This window comes from Propithecus coquereli, unplaced genomic scaffold (genome assembly GCF_000956105.1).
Source record: "Propithecus coquereli isolate 6110/MARCELLA unplaced genomic scaffold, Pcoq_1.0 Scaffold711, whole genome shotgun sequence".
In the NCBI taxonomy this organism is placed as follows: Eukaryota; Metazoa; Chordata; class Mammalia; order Primates; family Indriidae; genus Propithecus; species Propithecus coquereli.
This window is the reverse complement of record NW_012153186.1, coordinates 762589-780618: the sequence shown is the minus strand read 5'-3', so window position 1 is coordinate 780618 and position 18030 is coordinate 762589. Positions and strand designations below refer to the sequence as shown.

At 64.2% G+C, this 18030-nt stretch overlaps 1 protein-coding gene across 4 annotated transcripts; it reads right to left on the bottom strand.

The window, feature by feature from the left end:
* Positions 1-5966: 5966 nt before the first annotated feature.
* IRX4 (iroquois homeobox 4) lies at positions 5967-14806 on the bottom strand. 4 transcript variants are annotated; one of them, XM_012661482.1, is made up of 6 exons: positions 14690-14806; positions 10420-10560; positions 9684-9935; positions 8773-8879; positions 7481-7809; positions 5967-7327 (listed from the first exon to the last, which is right to left on the bottom strand). In XM_012661482.1, exons 2-6 carry the CDS (start codon positions 10462-10464, stop codon positions 6510-6512), a joined length of 1551 nt encoding a protein of 516 aa, XP_012516936.1. In that variant the 5' UTR covers positions 10465-10560; positions 14690-14806; the 3' UTR covers positions 5967-6509. The 4 variants fall into 4 exon arrangements, with proteins under 4 accessions (XP_012516936.1, XP_012516937.1, XP_012516935.1 ...); XM_012661483.1 differs by lacking the exon at positions 14690-14806 and adding an exon at positions 14491-14613; XM_012661481.1 differs by lacking the exon at positions 14690-14806 and having other exon boundaries at positions 10420-10577.
* Between the last annotated feature and the right edge of the window lie 3224 nt (positions 14807-18030).

Here is an 18030-nt window from a genome sequence, read left to right as displayed (position 1 = left end):
GTGTCCCCGTCCTCCCCACAGACCGCTGCAAGTGCCCAGCCTTGCCCTCCACACGGCCCTGGCCTTGTCTTCACCGCGTGATCTGGGGCTTTCTGCTGTTTCCACGGCCCTGGATAGCTGTCCCTGGACCAATGCCCAGGGCGCTAGCCCACCCCGCAGGGGCCTGGGATGGGCCCCATGGCTAACCATGGGCAGGGCCAGTTTTCAGTATGCAGGTGCCAAGCAGGAAGCCAGGTGTCACCCCGAACTTGAAGTTCTCCAGACCTGGGCATCCTCACCGCCTCCTTCGGGGTCACGTGTTCACAGAGACCAGGAAAGGGCCAGAGACCTCAGCCTGTCCTCCAGGACAGATGGGAGCCAGAGGGTGCGTGTGTGTGTGTGTGTGTGTGTGTGTGTGTGTGTATGTGTGTGCCAGTGTGTGCGTGTGCACGCACTACCAGTTGCCTCCTTGGCAGTTTTCCCTGAGAGTCACCCCCCACAGCCACCCAGACCTTCCCCAGAGAGTGGTCCAGGCCGAGGCCACCCTAAGAGAGCCCCGGAGCCTGCAGGGCCCTCAGGCAGGTGCCACGTGTGGTCAGGTGTGGTCAGGATGCCCAAGGTGGGCGGGTCTTGTCTGACCACATGCTCACCCTGAGCTCGGGACGGCCGGATGGAGGCAGAGCGCGCCCACTCCACGCGGGCACAGGGACGTGCACAGAGGGTGCCTGCACTTTTATTGCCACGTGTGCGCCAACTTTCTAGCTCCGCCCTGAGCTTCCTGGCACAGAAGCTAACCTGAGATTTCTCCCTGCCACGCGCAGTTAGGTGACCAAGATGGAATCATCACAGGAAAGCGTCCTTTCTTGTTGCTCTGCTCTTGCCGCCTTCTTTCAGGTGGGTCATTGGACGTTTTCCTTCAACCTCTCCCCCACCCCACGGGGAGACCCTCACGGGTTGGAGCCAGCAGCCTGCGCCTGCCTGTGCCAGCCTGGCCGGACGGCTGGGAGCCTCGCCCCAGGGCTGCGCTGGGCCTGCGCTTACGCCAGCTGGGGCGGCCCCTCCAAGGCTGTCCCTTCCTCGGATACCTTTCCTTCACCCTGGGGTCTCTGGGCCTTGCTACTAAAGATTCTGTTCCATGAACAGACACCTGGACGCTCCTTGCCCCGCCCCTGGCCTTCCCCAGCTGGACCCACAGGACTTCCTCCTCCCTGCCCCCGCCAACCCGGTGCCCCTGTCAAATCAAGCGTGTCCTTCCCAGCGTCCTGGACTTGCTCTGGGCTCCCCCACCTTGGATGCAGCAGCACTCCTGGCTTTGTCTGTCAAATCGCACCTGCCCAGTGAGCCCCCAGCCCAGGGCCTTGGCTTCGTAGAGGACGAGTGAGAGGCACAAAGTCCAAGGGCCTGTGGGGTATTGGCCTGCTCAGGTTTCCTGCAGATGCTTCCAGAACCCTGCACCAACCTCACACTCCCCGCCAGCCTGGGGCCGTGTTCTCTGCACACACCTTGTTCTCCAGTCTGCCGGCCCGGCCTGGGCCCAGCTGAGCACCGCTGAGGCGGGGCAGCCCCTGGCCCTCAGTGCTCAGAGAAGGAAGGTCCAGTGGAACATGGGGCGTCCCCAGCCCTGTACATGCGGCTCCATCGGCCGGCCCTTCGCTGGCTTGCTGAGGCGGTACGTAAGGACGTGCCGTTGCAGGTAATGCGACACCTTGACAAGCATTTAACACAAGCTTGGTGCACCTCTTCTGCCAGGGCACAACTGCCCTCTGGGAGGTCCTGTCCCTCACCGCAGTACTATTATCGCCGTTTCTCCGTGAGGTGACGGGGTCCCTGAATCACAGGGGCGACTCTTCCAGTCTATATTGGACCCAGAACAGCACGTGGGGTCAGGGGGAGGAAGGACCCCCGGAATGACCCAATCAGTCGCTGCAGCAGAAACACAGCAACCAGAGTGCTTGGAAGGCGCCTCAGCGCCCAGCTTGGGCAGGGGTCCGGGTGACACTCAGAAGCCCCTCATGTACCAGTTCTCACTCTGCGCCTTCTGCGCCTTCCTGCATTTTGGGGGGTTTCGTTCCAGTCATCAAGGCTCTTGGGGAGTGACGCGTCTGCTCCTGAGCCCAGGCTGGGTTTTCAGACGTCGGAGCAGCAGCCGCCCCAGAGGGTCGGGAGCCGGTCCCTCCACAGCGGGCTTGGTGGGATGGGACCCCCGTCTTGAAACCCCATGCCCCTGGGAACCTCGCGTGGAGAGGGCCACCCTCCCCGACAGAAACTGCAAGACGCTGCGAGAGGCAGGCTCCGTGGACGGGTGCGCAGCGAGGTGAAGAGCCCACCCTCCGCCCCGGGGGTTGGAGTCCCTTGGACCGGGCGTTCTGTTCACCAGCATTTCTTCATAAACACGGTGCCAGTCACCCTGGAGGGCCGGCCCCACTGGGTTTCCCCTCGGGGCCTCCCTTCTCCCCTTCCCTTTCCCCCTCCTCCTCCCCTCCCCCCACCGTTCTGGGTCCCTGCCAACTGGTCCTTCCACGGGGGGCAGGGGGGCCAGGAGTCACTTTCCCTCCTGGGCCTTGCTGCCTTCCCACAGTGTGACCCTAGGTAAGGGGTTTTCGCAGTTCCTTCAGCTTGGTGGCGGCTCAGTGGGAAACAACGCCCTGGCTAGCGTGTCCTCCAGGGAGGGGACAGCGTTAACGGGAAATGACTGGCCAGGCTGAAGCCGGCAGGGAAGCAGCGGCACCCGGCAAGGGCGAGGTGTGCGGGAGCCCACCTGCCCCGGCAGTGCCAGGTCCAAGGGTGGGGTTTGAGGGCAGCTCACAGCTCCTCCTCTGATGGCAACTGCCACCCCATGTCCCCGGGATGGAGGCCCGTGAGTAAGGCCTGCACCAGGGAGAGGCCACTGTGGCCAGCTGGATGTCACTGGGGAGGGCGAGAGCCCAGTTTCCCTTGTAGGAGGCAGTCTGTCCGCCCCAACGGCACCCCTAAGGTCCTTCCACCGAGGAGAAGGAGTGCGGGAGGCTGTGGCTGCTCCCCTTTATGGGGGGGCAGAAGGAGAGGGAGGAAGAGAGACAGAAGATTATAGATTATTCTAGACAGGGAGAGGGAGAATGGGGGATGGGGAGAGGGGGAGCTGGAGGGAAGAGGAGCCTGAGCAGAGACAGGCACAGGGACGGAGAGGGAGACGGGGTCTCATCAGCTCTGCGGCCAGGGAAGAGTGGGTGGCATAAATCGCATGCACGATCTCAGGAGACGGCCACTTTAAATCTTAATTGGTTGCCTTTTAAATATCATTTAAGGGCTGGCTTCCCTGCCTCTCTCTCTGGTTAAGAAGGTGTCGTGTCAAACTCTGTTACCTTGCCGGACATCTCTCCCTTAAGTTAAAAAAAAAAGGAAAGGAAGAAAAAAGAAAAAAATGGAATCATCAGCCGCCGTTGGAGGGGTCGATAAAGCTTTTAGATTTGGAGACGTTTTCTGGGAGCCCATTTCCTGCGGCTAAGAGTTGTTAATGGGGCTTAAGGAATTATCTTAGGCTGGGGTGGCGCGGAGAGCCGTATATTTCCCGCGCCTGTTCCCTTGTCGGGTCTGAATATGCTGCTGTCAGACTCGCTTAATGAAAAGTAACGCACCGCTGATTACAGTTTTATTTGGGCTCTATGTAAAGAGCGCCGTTAATTCAGCAGCCCCTCCTTGGTGGGTTTGCATTTGCCACGCCTGAATGACTGAGGCAGTCCCCAGCCCGGCCCGGCGCCTTCCAGTCCTTCCCTGACAGCCTCCCTGGGAGAGAAGTGGGCTCCCACCCTGTCCCTGTCGGCCCCCACGCCGTGGACAGCGACCTCAGACACTGAAGTTCATTCCCCTGCGTCCTCACCCCTTTGCAGACGCCCACACTGCGGAACCACCCCCACCCCTGGAAGATCGCCAGGGTTGGGTAAGGGTGTCTCACCCAAACCTTCCGGACTGCCCCCAAGGGAAGGCATGTGGACCCCGTGGCCAGCTCCAGCTGGGGGTGTCCCTTTCCCTGGCAGCCCCTGGACTGTGGCTGGATCCTCCCCACTGGGAGCTCTCTCTCTCACAGGCTGAAGTTCCTTCCAGATCCACCACCGTGGGTCGGTCCAGGCCCCTGCAATGTGGGATTCCACCGCAGGGCCTTGGGGAGAGAGGGGGGCGGGTCCCCAGGACAATAAGCTGGGGCGCCAGCAGGAGCCCTGGGTTGGGCCCAGAGGAGAAGTCCCAGAGCCCAGACCAGGCCGGACCCTGCCTGCAGCCAGGGCCAGGAGGTCCAACCTTGTAATTTCTGCCTCCACAGCCCCCAGGCTGCCTATCCATGCGGCCTTCCTCCCAAAACCTTGTTTTTGCAGCAAATGCCTGGCTTTGTGTGGGGCTGGGGTGGGGGCCGCTCAGGCTGCCGCCCTGGCCACATTAAAATTCCCGGCGCCCCTGCCACATGCAGCTGTCCCCCGGGACCCCACTTCCGCTCCTGCTGTCAGGTACCCTTGACTCTATTTCTGCCCTTTTATCTATTACAACGAATTCGAGCTCTTTTGCCCTTTTCAGTCTAAGACGTGGGCTTTCCGCAAAGCCTCCCCCTGCCAGCGAGCTCTCGGAGCGCGAAGCCTTTAGAAATTGAGGGGTTTACTGTCAAAATGAAAATTTCACTTCAAATTATCTTGGCTGATGCTGGCTCGCCAGGCCGGGGGCTGCGGCGCAGCTTTTGACAGGCACATCAGCGCGAGCTTCCGAACCGGGATAATGTCATCCGCCGAGCGAAAGTCAATATGGTGACAGCGCGGCGGATACAATCCAATTACCGAGCGCCGGCCAGGGCGGGCCTGGGGCCAGCGGCCGCCCGGGTCCCAGCCCTCAGGGTCGGGGCGGTGCAGGGCCGGTGCGCAGGGTCCCGGGCGGGTCCCGCCACTCTGGGGACCTCGCGCGACCCGGGCGTCCCGGCTCCGCCGCGCCGCGTCTCCCTCGGGCATGCAAACTCGTCCCAGCGCTGGGCCGCGAAGGCCCATCGGCCGCTTTCCAGAGCGTCCGGCCCTTCAGGGGCCTTTCGGGCCTAGGACCCCACAAGACCCTAGCTGGGTCCCGCCCGGCCCCAGGGGCGGGGAGAAAGCCCCCGCCTAGTGTCCCTGGAAGGCCGCCCGCCCGCCCGCAAAACGGTGCTGCGTCTCCAGTTGGCGACACCGCAGCTGCGGGTCTCCGTCCCGCCACAGGCGAGGGCCACCATCGCCTCCTCGCCGCATCCCCGTGTCACTCCGACCTCCCCTGGGACACCTGGGACTTTCCCGAGGCCCACTGGGGCCTCTGGCGCGGGGCTGGCAGGCGCGGAGAGCAGGGGTCCCCGGCGCGCCTGCGGGAGACGCCTGGAGGGAGGGCGGGCGGGAACCAGCGATTGTCGCCAACCTGAGCCAGTGGCCCGGGCGGACTCCACGGCCGAGCTGGGAGTCGGGGCTGGGTTCCAAGTGAAGCTGCAGGACTGCGGCCGCGCCCTCCCCACCCCCAGTTGCTCCCGGGTCTGGTCTCCAGCCCTTCCCGCCCAGCCCGCCTCCCTCCGCAGCCTCCCGCTTTCCGAGCTGGGCGCTGGGGCGGAGCGCGCCGAGGAGGGCGGGAGGCGGGCGCGGTGGGCGGGCACCGGAAATCGGCTCCCACCCCCCTGGCCCGGGCACAGCCCCCGGCACTTAGAAAGATTAAAAGTTACTCTAACCTAGTCAAAGAAACACTTATTTTCCCAAACTTCTGGAGTTTGGTAGTAGTTTGAAAGTGTTGGATCTCACACCCGCTTCTATTATGTCCAACAGAACCCTCAAACTTTACGATAACTTCTTTTAAAAACGGCTTTACTCAGTGTGGGGTTCAGCACGCGACTTTAGGGAGGGGCGTCGGTCAGCACCCACCCCACCCCGCGCCCTCCCGTGGCCATCAGAAGCGCCTTCTCCCGAGAATTCTCACATCCTTGGTTTGAAATGTGTTCGTTTTGCAATGCAAACACCATCACTAGGTTTTATTAGTTTTGCTATATTAGCCTCTGAAGCAGGCAGTTATTGGCGTGAACATACATTTTAAAAAACATAATCTTATGGAGTCAGGAGTGTGCAGGAGTGTCAACTGGGTGGAAGTGCTGTCGGTGAGGACGAGGTGCTGAGGATGGAGTCGGAAGGTGGACAGGCCAGCAGTCTGCACGAGGAACACCGGCATGCTTCAGACCCAAAGGAAACGGAAACAGAGCCGCCTTCTCCATGTAAACTTTAGACATAAACTCCACGCTCCAGGGTGGCTCCCTTCTGCTCCAGAACCCCTCCTTCCGGTCCTGGGTCCGGGATGGCCCAGGACGACTCCTGACCCCGGTGAGGGAGGACCTGGGTGACAGCGGGCGGGGCTTGTTCATGGTCCCAGGAGACCGAGTTCTGATCCTCCCTCTCCGGTGGGCTGGCGGCTTTACGGTGGCTGCACTCTTGCCTTCCTCTGGAAACTGGGTACAAAAATGGTCTGCGCGGCCCGTGCCTGCAGCCTGAGCGCCAGATCCGTCCTGCGCTCGGCCAGTCTCAGGCGCAGAAGGGTTTGCCGCCAGCCTTGGGCATGGAGAGCAGCTCCCTGGCGGCGCCGGCAGCCGGGGCGTCGTGGGGCGCGGCTGGCGGAAAGGCGCGCGCCAGGGGTGCCGTCAGCACGTTGGCGCCCGCCCCCAGCGAGCGTCCCAGAGGCCCCGGGTCCAGGAGGGCGCCCTTGGCGGTGGCCCAGGCCTGGTTCAAAGTGCTGTGCCTGAGAATGGGGTCGTGGAAAACTCCGTCCACCCAGTTTCTGAGGCTCGTTACCGGCGAGTCCTGGTGCCTGTCCAGGGCACCGGAGGTGGGCGGGGCCGCAGGCGAGGACGTGGCGCGCGCGGAGGACGCGGCCGCAGGGCCAGCGGGGCCTTGGCGCTTGAGCATGCAGGACGGAAACTCAGTCTGGCTCAGCGCTGTGGTGGCGGCCGCCGCGGTGGCCGTGTGGGCCAGCGACCAAATGCGCGGCTTGGCCTCCAGGCCCGCTGTCGCCCCAGCCGGCACAAAGCCCAGCTTGGCCTCACAGGCCTGTGGGCCGCCCTCTGCACCCGGCTGCTGCTCGGGCCCCGCTGCGCTCCGGAGGCAGCTCCGGGCCCTCTCCAGGTCCTCGTCCAGAGCTGCTCCGCCACCGGCGGCCAGGGGCATCCGGAGGGCGCCTGAGGCCTCCTTGCCCCGGCCGTCAGGCCCGGCAGGGAGGCGCTCCAGGCCTCCGTCTAGGGGCTGGAAGGGCGGCTTCAGCTCGCACTCTGGGGTCTCCGCCTCCAGTGGGTCAAAGTCGTCCAAGTCACTGAGCTCCAGCACCTTCTCCTGTTTGCCTACAGGCTCTGCCCAGAGAGACCACGAGGCGGGTGGAGGGACAGAGGTTGGCGGGTTAGGCAGACACCCCACCCTCCTCTCCTCCCCTCCCCTCCTTTCCCCTCCCCTTTCCCCTCTCCTCCCCTCCTCCCTCAGCCCCAGCAGCCGACCTCCCAACCCACCTTCATTCTTGGTGCTTTTGAGGGGCTCTTCCCGAGCCTCCTCCTCGCCCCCCTCCTCCTCCTCGCCCTCCGGGTAGGGTCGCTTCTCGTCTGCACACTTGTTCCGTGGCGGCCACGTCATCTTGTTCTCCTTCTTGAGGCGCCGGCGCGCGTTGGCGAACCAGGTGGACACCTGCGTGAGGGTCATCTTGGTGATGATGGCCAGCATGATCTTCTCGCCCTTGGTGGGGTAGGGGTTCTTGCGGTGCTCCTGCAGCCAGGCCTTGAGCGTGCTCGTGGTCTCGCGCGTGGCGTTCTTCCGCCGCGTGCCGCTGTCCATGGTTCCGTACCTGGAGACAGGCTCTGCCATGGGCGCAGGCTGCGACGCTCTGCCCCAGGGGCGCCGCAGCAGTCGCGGTTGGGGGCGGGGGGCAGCCAGGGGACCCCAGGGAGGGCTTTGCTTCCCCCTTCCTGGGATTGTTTATGGTTAGAAGACCCCGGTCAGACCCAGGCTCCAGCCAGCACCGCTGCCGGTGGGCAATGCCTTGCCTTTTGTGGCCCAAAGCGGAAGATAATCTTTATATCTGATTAAACTTACAGGGAGCCTGGGCTCCTTTGCAGGCCCCAGAGGTTATAGCCTCTGTCCCTGTACAGAGATATTTCCTCCAATTCCTTTATGGGGCTTCTCTCCTACACCTTTGATCCCCAAACCATAAAAAGATATCACAGAGATGTGAACCTCACCCTACTAGGCAGTGCCTGTGGGTAACAAGGGTTACTCCTGCCCATGGGGAGGAAGAGCCCAGGTGGCCTAAGTGCACTTTCTTTGGTTAAATTTGTAATGCTTGCCCCATGGAAGATGGAGTGTGTGTCCCAGTGGGCATGGGGGCTCCCCTCTCCGGTCCTCACTGTAGGGAGTGGTGGGCTTGGCCCCGACACTGTGACCCAGGCTGTGCTTGTTGGGGTGGAGGAAGGTGCCCAAGGCCAGCGTGGAGGCTGCCCCAGTGTACTGGGCTTTCCAGACATGACTTCACAAAAATCACAGCACAGCAAGGACTTCTGGGGTCCAGACAGCGTGGGGGGTGAGGTTGGGGGAAATTGGGGTGGGATTTTAAGCACCAGGCTGGGTATCGGCTCACCAGGAGGCCAGACCGGATGGACCACAGAGTCAGGTCAAGCTATATGGATGGGAGGAATGTCCCTCTTCCTGCCTGCCCACCTCTCAGAAGGGGCCTGGTGGTGGTGGGGTTGATGACTGACAGTGGGGAAGGCCCCTGGGGTGGAAGCCAGTGCAGAAGGGTCGGGTGGCTCACCTGTCATAGGGGTACTGGCCCAGGGCTGGCTCGTATGGGTAGTAGGCAGCAGTGGGTGCGAGGCCCGAGTGTGCAGATCCTGTTCCATCCTTGGAGTCAAAGCTGTTCTGTAGGAGCCAGGAGTAGGAGGTTGCGCCTTCCGGGAGGCAACCTAGCTCGAGTCACTCCCCTAGGCCCCCTCTCTCCCATACCTTTGGGGTGGACCCCTGGGCAGCCCTACCCTGCCCCCACCTCTGTGGCCCCCACACTCTCCTTCCAGCTCCGCTAGTGAAGGAGCCCATTTCCTGCCATCTGTAGAACCAGCCCCCGAACGTGGAGTGAGGACTGGAGAGCTGGGGGTGGGAGCAGGGATGGAGGGGGAAGAAAATGGGTGGGGAAGAGAAAAGGGGAGGAGAACTGGGGGTCTGCATATGATGGGGAAGGGCGAGAGCCAGGTAAGAATGTGGTGAGGGGGCGACCTGGTGAGTGGACTGGGGGCAGGAAAAGGGGAGACGGGTGGGGAAAGGGGAGGGAGCAGGCGGTGGCGAGGAAGAGGAAGAGGGAGGTGGCAGCGATACCCCCAGGGGGCTGGGGGAAAAGGAGGAGGGAGACCGGTGTGGCAAGAGGGAGAGGAAGGAACGGGTGGGGGGAGGGAGGAGGGGCGGAGTGAGCAGGCTCAGATGGAACCTGGGCTTTCAGAATTTAACAGGGAACTGGAAATGATGAATTAAACACCCAGAATCCCCTCCGGGGTCACCCTAAACTCTGGGCGCGGGGGCTCCGAGGCGCCAGGCCAGGAAGCTCAGGGTGGAGGGGTCGGAGCGCGCTCCCGCACCGCGCAGTCGGGGGTCAGGGGACTCGCGCCCTGAGGCAAGAGTGGGCTTGGCAGTGCAGGCGCGGGGCGGGGTCCGGAGGTCTGGGACGCCCCTTACCAGCGAGTAGAAGGCGGACGCCTCGGAGCCGTAGGTCACGTAGTTGCCGTAGCCCTGCGAGCCGCCGTAGGGGGCCCCGTAGACGCCGAGCGCCGCGGCCGAGTTGAGCTCGTGGCGCGCGGTGGCCAGCAGCCGGCTCTCGTAGACCGGGCAGTAGACCGGCGCCTGGGCCGAGGCGGCGGGCCCAGAGTCGGCCAGCGTGCGGCCGCCCGACTCGCAGCACGTGCTCAGGGAGTTGGTGGTCATCAGGAACTGCGGGAGAGGCCGCGGGGAAGGCGGGCGCCCAGCGCGAGGCTGGGGCCCTGCGCTTCCCCACCCCTTGCGCCGCCCACGTGGCCGTGCCGCGTGTCCCCTGGCCTCCCGCCGTCCGCGCCAGACCGCCCGTCCCTTCCTGCGAGCCGTGCGCGCCTGGCCTCCTCCCGCCACGTGGGGCCAGCGCGGGCCTTCACACCCTGCGGGAGGGTTCCCAAGGCCTTTCACGCCGTTCTCGCGCTCGGTCAGCTCGGCCCTAGAGCTCCCCGGGGCCCCAGGCTCCCCTGGGGCGCAGCCTCAGAGCCCAGCAGTTGGAACGGCGGGGTCGGGGGGCATGCGGCCCGCCCGTCGGGTTTCTCAGCGTGTCTCCCCAGTAGGCTCCGGCCGCCGGCTGGGCACGGGCGCGCAGAACAGGCCCTGCCAGCGGGGGGCCACATGGGGTTGTGGGGCCGCGTCCCCGAGGCCCTCGCGGGGCTCCCCTTACCTGGGGAGCCGAGGAGTAGGGGTATCCGAACTGCGGGTAGGACATGGCGGGCGCGGCGCAGGGCTAGCCCGCCGGGCCGCAGGGTCCTGCGCGGGGGCCGGCGAGGCGCGGCCACTGCTCCGGGCTGCGGGCTTCTGGGCGCTGGGAGGGCGAAGCAGAAGAGCCGGTTAATTCATCCGCAAACTTTTCTACCCGGGTGGCGGAGCGCGCCGCGGTGGCCTCAGCGGTTCTTTTAGCTTCGCGTTCCGGAGCCTGGAGGGGGCTCTGGGACCGACCGGCCTCGCAGCGGCGACAGAAATACATATTTTGCAAAAAAGAAAAAAAAAGCGAGTCTCGCGAACCCGTCAAGTCAGATGTGCGCGGCTTTAAGCGGCGGAGGCGCTGACGTCAGCCCACGCCCCGCAGCCCGGCCCGGCCGCGGACGGACGCGGGTCACTCGCCGGCCGGGCGGGCGGGGCGGGCGGGCGCGCCGCTCCGGGCCGCGAACGCGCGAGGTCCGTCCGGGGAGTGGCATCGCCGACGAGCCGCGATTCTCCTGAGTCACCGGAGAGCCGAGGCACTTTTAATTAGAAATTAATTAATGAGCAGCTGCTCCTGCCCACACCACCGTAATCATTAGTCTCAATTACAAATGAGACCTTTGAAGGGACACACGAGCGGGTCTTCGGCGCAGATGTAATCAACAGTTAAAATTAGCCCGGCGCGGGCGCGGCACGGCGGCCGCGCGCCCTCTCGGAGCAGCCGGGGCTCCGCGTCACTATTGTTCCGCGCGGGGTCAGCGACGCCGCCAGCAGTTCCAGCCCTGCGCGGGCCTGGACTTTCGGAACCGACTGCGGCCGCAGGAGTGCCCGCGAGTGAACTCAAAACGCCCGCAGGTGTTTGGGTCTTCCGGGCGACACCCCGGGACTGGCGCTCCAGGTGCTGCCCGACCTCCCCATCTGGGCAGCCGAGTGTCCCCGGAGGACGCCGCTCCTTCTTCCCCACTCCGGGTCCTTTAAGTTCCGGCTCTGCCCACCGCCCCGCCTCGCCTCCCTTGCTTTCCCCCCCATCCCCCTTCGGCGGCTGCCCTCCTCGGCCTCCCGCTTGCTCTCCCCGCTACGCCAGGGACTGCGAGACGTCCCCGCGCGCTCGGGAAGAGCAGGTTCGCCAACTCGGCCGGGGCCCCTCTCGCTTTGCGCGCTCCTCCCAGCGCCCCGCAGGGATCGGTGCGGGGGAGGGGCGTTGGGTGCTCGGCCGAGGCGCCCTCCCCTGTCGGTTCTGCACGGTTGGTGCCTGGGACACACGGAGCGGCCCGGGGCGGGGGCCGAGCGCCCAAGCCAGGACTTCCCCAGCCAGTACGGGCCCTGGGACCTTGCCCGAGCTCAAAGCAGAGGCTAGCGCGCAGGCGGCAAGGGGGCGTCTGGGCCACTCCCAACGCGCTCCCCGCCTTTTGCGCCGCAGCCCTCCGGGGACAGGGCTCGGCTCCCCCCTGCTGCTCTCGCCCCCTGGCCCGGCCTCCCGTGGTGGGCCGGGAGGGAAGCAGTGAGCGGCGGCGCTGTGCAGACTTGCTCGGAAAGATTCCTGGGTCCAGACCTGTGAATCGCCCCAGGGTCACCCTCTAATTAATGATGACGTTCCCGCCCTCTCCCCAGCTGCAAGCCTGCCTCCCAGAAACGAAATCCGCCGTCTGACAGCTCAGTTGAAGGTGATTGATGACTATCTGGAGACCACAGTGCACATCATATAATATCTGCTGCGTAATTGCTTTAATTTACAGATGAAAATACGAGTTCTCCGTCGCGTTGGACCGCAGCCGGCCGCGTCCGAACTGCTTGCAAAGGGAAACCATCGGAAATAATGAATCGCCAGCCGCTCCATGCAAATTATTCAGACAGTTTAGCGTCGGTAGCCGCGAGAGATATATAAAGAACACGAGTCAAATGACATTAATAATTGTTTCTGAATTCTGTATTGATTTCCTGGTAGGCCGTGTTTATTTCTTTCTCACCTGAATCGCTAATATCACCTTCCTGTAAATAATAAGAAACTAGCCACCGGGGCTTCTCGAGTGGAAATGAATCTCTCAACCTCTCTGCCTCTCCGCCGGCTCCTCCCCTCCTCCACCCGCCTCCTCCCAACTCCTGCCAGTTTTCCAGCTTTGCTTTGGCTTTTGCGGAACGTCCTACTTTCCATTATTTATTGTTTACAAACAACTCACTCTGTCCTGGTAATGAGGCCAGGGCGAGGGAGGGGCGCAAGCAGAGTGCGGCTGGGGGCGCAGGGGTCAGGAATCGCGATGGAGCGATGGCGCTCCGCAGCGACTTTTGTCACCCATTCTCGGCCCTGGCTTGGGCGGTCCGGAGCGCTCGACTGGCGGCAAAGCCAGGGCCAGGTCCCCGCGGCCTGCGCCCTGAGCCTCTGGGCTCTGACTTGCTCAGCTCAGGCCACCCAGACCTTCGGCCCGCAGCATTTCCTTCCCCGAGACTGGCTGCGGCTGCGGCTCCAGGGGAACTAGGCCCCTGACGTGCGCCATTCATCTTACCCAGAGGCGCTTACTCTCAGTCCGGGCAGGGCAGTCTCTGCTTCCCAGCCCAGCGGTCAGGTCAGTGGGGGCCTGGGGGAGGGGCTTCAGGGGCTCCCTTTGACCCTCACCTTTCCAGTCTGTGTGGTAAACAGGTGCTCCCAGTCCCCGCCAGCCCCGGCTGGTTCTCCACTGAGACCCTTTCTCCCCACAAATCTGGCTCAGGGACTCCACGTTCCCAGGTCGCTGCGGACTGATCCTCCCCGCACTTTCCTCCACTTGCTTCCCGCCCCAGGCCCAGACCCAAGCCCGGAGCTGCCTGGCCCAGCCAGCCTGTCTGCAGGAGCTCGTGGCTGCCCTGGAGCCTCCTGACCTTGCCAGGCCTCACCCAGACCCTGATGTCCAGTCCCGGACACAGGGTCAGTACAGCCTGCCTCTGGCAGGCACACACCCCGAACACCCCATGAAAACCTGCAGCCTGGCCCAGGGCGCCTGCTCACACCGGGGTTACTGTGGGGGCCATCCTTGTCCCACAGATAATGCTGGAATGATTGTCCAAGTGCTTTTTCCTGTAAGGCCAAGCCTTGAGCTGAGGTGCCTGGTTTCCCCTCCAGAAGTGGACAGAACTGAAGCGTCACCATCTGGGGTATCGTCAGCTAAATGGCTCGCATCCGTATGAGGTGCTGAGCCTACGTCCTTTGAGGCCCCCAGTTGTAAGTGGAAGTCAGGAGGTGCCCCCGGACACCACAGCAGCTGACTTCCCAGAGCTCCCACCGGCCTGCGGAGCTCCCAGAACTAGGGCCTGAGCTGGGGAGGGGGCCGTGCGGAGCATAGGACCGTGAGCCCCAACCTAAGAGCAGGGGGACCACCTATTTTGCGTGGGGTCAATGTTGGCCTTGGAACCATGGAAGGCCTCAGGGGAAACAGGCCAGGCCCTGACCTTTCTGCCACCAGCCTAGCCCTGGTGCTCGGGAGTAACCGCAGGGGACCCCCTCCTCCCCCACCAAGAGCTGGCTGGGAGCCCTTCCGGCCCAAGAAGTTGACCCCAGCTGAGGGCGAAAGCGGGAGCAGGGAGCACCAGGCACGGCGGTATGGGGCCAGAGCCCTTGTGGGCGCCTGGGCCCGCCCACAGCTCGGGACACCCGGTGCAGTGCGGGGCTAGGCGGCCTTCCCGATGTCCGTGACCCCGCATGGACGAGCCCAGAGGTTGCCAGGTCGGTCCTTCGCAGTCCGTTCCCGGCCCCCAGCGAAGCCAGTGGGACGAGCTGCAGGGACAAGCGCTGAATCCCTTGTTCCCAAACGCCCTCCATCCCGGCCTCTCCCTCCGCCCACCCGCTGCGCCCCCACCGCTGCTCGCTGGGCGCTGCCGAGCAGGGAGGAGCCCAGTCGGGGGGCCGTCTAGGGCTCAGGCCCGGTCACCCCGCGCCCCGCGCCGGCCTCCGCACCCCGCCTCCCGCAACTTCCAGCAAACGCGGCGGCCTCCGGAGACCCCGCCGGCGGGGAGCAAACTTTGTCGCCTCCAGAGTAGGAGCGATCCTCGCAAACTTTGTGCGGCCGAGCCCGCTCCCTACCTGAGCTGGGGAAGCTCCCGCCCGCGCCGCTTGGGTGCCAGGGCCGCGGGGAGCAGAGCGCAGCCCGGGACACACCGGGGAGTCGCCGCCGCCGCCGCCGCCCGCGCCCCTCGGCGGCCGCGCGGAGCCTCCGCCTCCTCGGAAGGGGGGTGGGGTCTCCGAGCCCCAGGGCGGGGGCGGGCGCGGGGACCTCACCTACCTGCGGTGGCGCTGGGTCACTCCCGACCGCCCGCGAGGGCTCCGCGCGGCCGCTCGGCGCGCGCGCTCCAGCGGGGACAGGCGACAACTAATGGAGACATTTCCAGGCGGAGCACCTGGCGAGCGGAGCGCGCTGGCGTCCCCAGGCGCCGCGGTCGTCAGCCGAGCCCGCACCGGCGTGACGTGGGCGAGCGAGCGCGCCGCTCCCACCCGGCCGCCCATTAACGCTTTCTCCCGCGGGCGCCGCGCACTTGCCAACTTTCCCCTCCTGCGGCCCGCGCGGGGTGCTCGGCTGCACCAGCCGGGTGAGGGGCGCCCCGGGGTGCGGGCGGGGACGGTGGGGGCCGCTTGGGCGGGGACGCCGGCTCCGAGAGGACACCCTGCCATAACAGGACAGCAGGAAGGCGCGCGGCCCTGATTTGGCCAAACGCCTAGCTCTCTGCTGGGCTCCAGGCGGCCTCGGGCTCCAGGCCCTTGGGGCCGTCGCTTCGTCCTGTCCCGGGGTCCCACCGGGCCTGGGCCTGAGGAGGTGCGCCAGGAAATAGTCCGCTCCTTGCCAGCCGAGTTCTGCAGGCCCTCAGATCCGTGCTATGGGGATGTTGGTATCTCCCACACTGCCCTCACTGCAGGCCTCCAGCTACCCCTGGAGTTGGCTGGGCTGGGCCCTCCCTCTTCTCCCTGCCCCTCCCCCTCACTCCAAGCGGCCCAGTTCTTGGTTCTCTGGCAGGTGTCCACACCAGTCCCTACCCACTTGGGCTCTCCAGCCACAGGCCCTGGGCAGGGCCAAGAGCCTTCGTGTGGGTACTGGGACTTGGGCAAGCGGGGGCGAGTGGAGCCGGGTGACAGGAACTGCTTGGGGCCAGTGAGTCTGCAACCTGGGTGGCTGCCCTGCCAGGGTGCTTGCTCACCACTGTCCAGAGCCGGGTGGGCTGGAGCTCTGGCTTGGGGACAAACGTCGGGTGCAGGGCCTTCTGCTTCTGCAGCCTGGGGCTGGGAGCCCATGCCAGGCAGGGGAGGTGAGCCCTGTCCCGGTCTCCGTCCCCCTCTGTGGGTCAGCGGGAGCCCCTTCCCTGGAACCCTGAAGGCTGGGCATGTGTCTGTCCACCCACAGGGTTGCCGCTCGGCAGAGGTCGCGGCAGGCACAGAAGGGACCACGTGCCCAGGTCTCCCCAGCAGGGAGGGCTGGGGGATTACACAGCCCCAGGCTTGAGCATTGGTGAAAGGCCTAAGGCCTGAGAGGCTGGGACCACCGTCAGGTGTCTGGTTCCTGCCCTGTCCCTGTTAACGGCAATGTGCAGGGGTCCGTGTCTTCCCTACCCAGACGATGCCCGTCGGCCAGGCCCGCGAGGCGTTTGGGAGTCTCCACAGGTACTTGCTTTCTTCCTCCCTCATTCCCCGCCCTCTCCCATCACCTCAGCTTCAAAGAACCATGAGCCTTTTTCTCTTCACCGTCTGTGGTCATGCAATGACATTTGAGATTTGTTGACTTGCATAATGTCAGAAAAAGTTATTTGCAGGTTTTCTTTTTTTCCTTTTTCTCTTCTTCGGAGCTCTCTGCAGCTGCTGGAGAGGTGACAAGCACCTGTGTGCTTCCCAAATGCAGGCTTGGTCCGTCGCTGTTGGCAGCCTCTTCTCCACCAAGCGGGGCGTCCACCGGGAAGGAAGAGATCCGGCAGTGCCGGGCCCGGGGGCTGCATCCCGAGTTCCGGGTGAGCTCCCAGGAAGACTGCTTTGGTCTTGGAGCCTCCTCTGGAACACGGTGGCAGAGCTGAGCCTGCAGGCATGACCAGGACCGTGCACCCCAGTGTAGCCCGCGGCCACCTCCCCGGGTGCAGGGAAGGGGGCTCTGGCTCTAGGTCTCCCCTCCTGCCTGCTCCAAAGCCTGGGAGGCAGATGGGGTGGATGGGGAGTGCCCTGTCTGTAGGGACAGATCGAAGCATCCTTCTGGGAAGGCGGGGAGGGCGAGGACAGCGTGCCGGTGCCCAGAGAGTGGAGGCTCATTTGTTTCTCTCCTCTGGCCCCTTCATGCCACGCTGGGTGCTCTTTGCAGGCACTTTGGGGCCAGCAGGGACAGGCAGGGCAGTGCCTCCCTGCGAGCTTATGTGGGACTTAGATACTTTTTAAAGCTGAATGCAGGCAAGACATGTTTGCGTGTACAACCTTGACTTACTTGAACTCACTCCCTGTGTACCGAGGCCTCTTTTTTTTTTTTTTTTTTTTGAGACAGAGTCTCACTGTGTTGCCCAGGCTAGAGTGCCGTGGCATGGTCTTAGCTCACAGCAACCTCAAACTCCTGGGCTCAAGTGATCCTCCTGCCTCAGCCTCCCGAGTAGCTGGGACTACAGGCATGCGCCACCATGCCCGGCTAGTTTTTTCTATATATTTTTAGTTGTCCAATTAATTTCTTTCTATTTTAGTAGAGACGGGGTCTTGCTCTTGCTCAGGCTGGTTTCCAACTCCTGAGCTCAAACAATCCGCCCGCCTCGGCCTCCCAGAGAGCTAGGATTACAGGCGTGAGCCACCGCGCCCGACCCCGAGGCCTCTTTAAGAACAACAGCTGAGAAGCACCAAGGCCCAAAACAAGGAGCTCAGGGTGGCTGGCCTGCCAGGAAGGGCCTCACTCCCAAATGTTTACAGCCCAGACAGCACCAGGTGTCCTCTGTAGCGACCCCACCCCGAAGAAGTCCAACACGGTTCCATCCCTTCCCTGGGAGGAAGGGCTGCCGTGTCATCCCCTCCCGAGCGTGTCCTCAAAGCCATTTGTCTGGGTGCCGCCAGGCCAGCCCCACCCTGACTTCCTGACTCAAGTGACCACCGGCAAGAGCAGCCTCCGGCCACCTGGCTTCAGAGCAGGGGTCCCTCCGGGAAGTGGGTCTGGAGCCCCGGCCACCTCTGCAGGAGGGCTGGCCAGTGGGCAGGCCCTGGCACAGACGCAGTGAGGCCACGAGGCTAGCGCTGTCCCGGATGGAAGTGCCCCCACAGATCCCGTCCCTGCTGGCAGAGCCCCCGGAGTGCAACCTGAAATTTGAGTCTCCGTGCCCCAGGGCTTGGCCGTGCTGCCCGTCCTCCTCCTCCCCCGGACCCTGCTGGAACACGCACTGCCATCTCGGGTTGAGTGCCTGAGCTTTCTGAGGCCCACCTGAGGCTACCCCCCATTCTCCTCTGTCCTCCCCCGGACCCAGAGGAAAGGAAGCGCCCAGGAAGGAGCTGGCCTGCAGGGAGGACCCCTGGGCAGTGGTGCCCCAGAGATGCTGCTGTCCTCAGAAGGGTGGCTCTGGTTGGGCAGCAGAGCAGTGTGTAGGGCCCAGTTCCCTGTGGGGTGGAGTGGAGAGCATTGTCTTT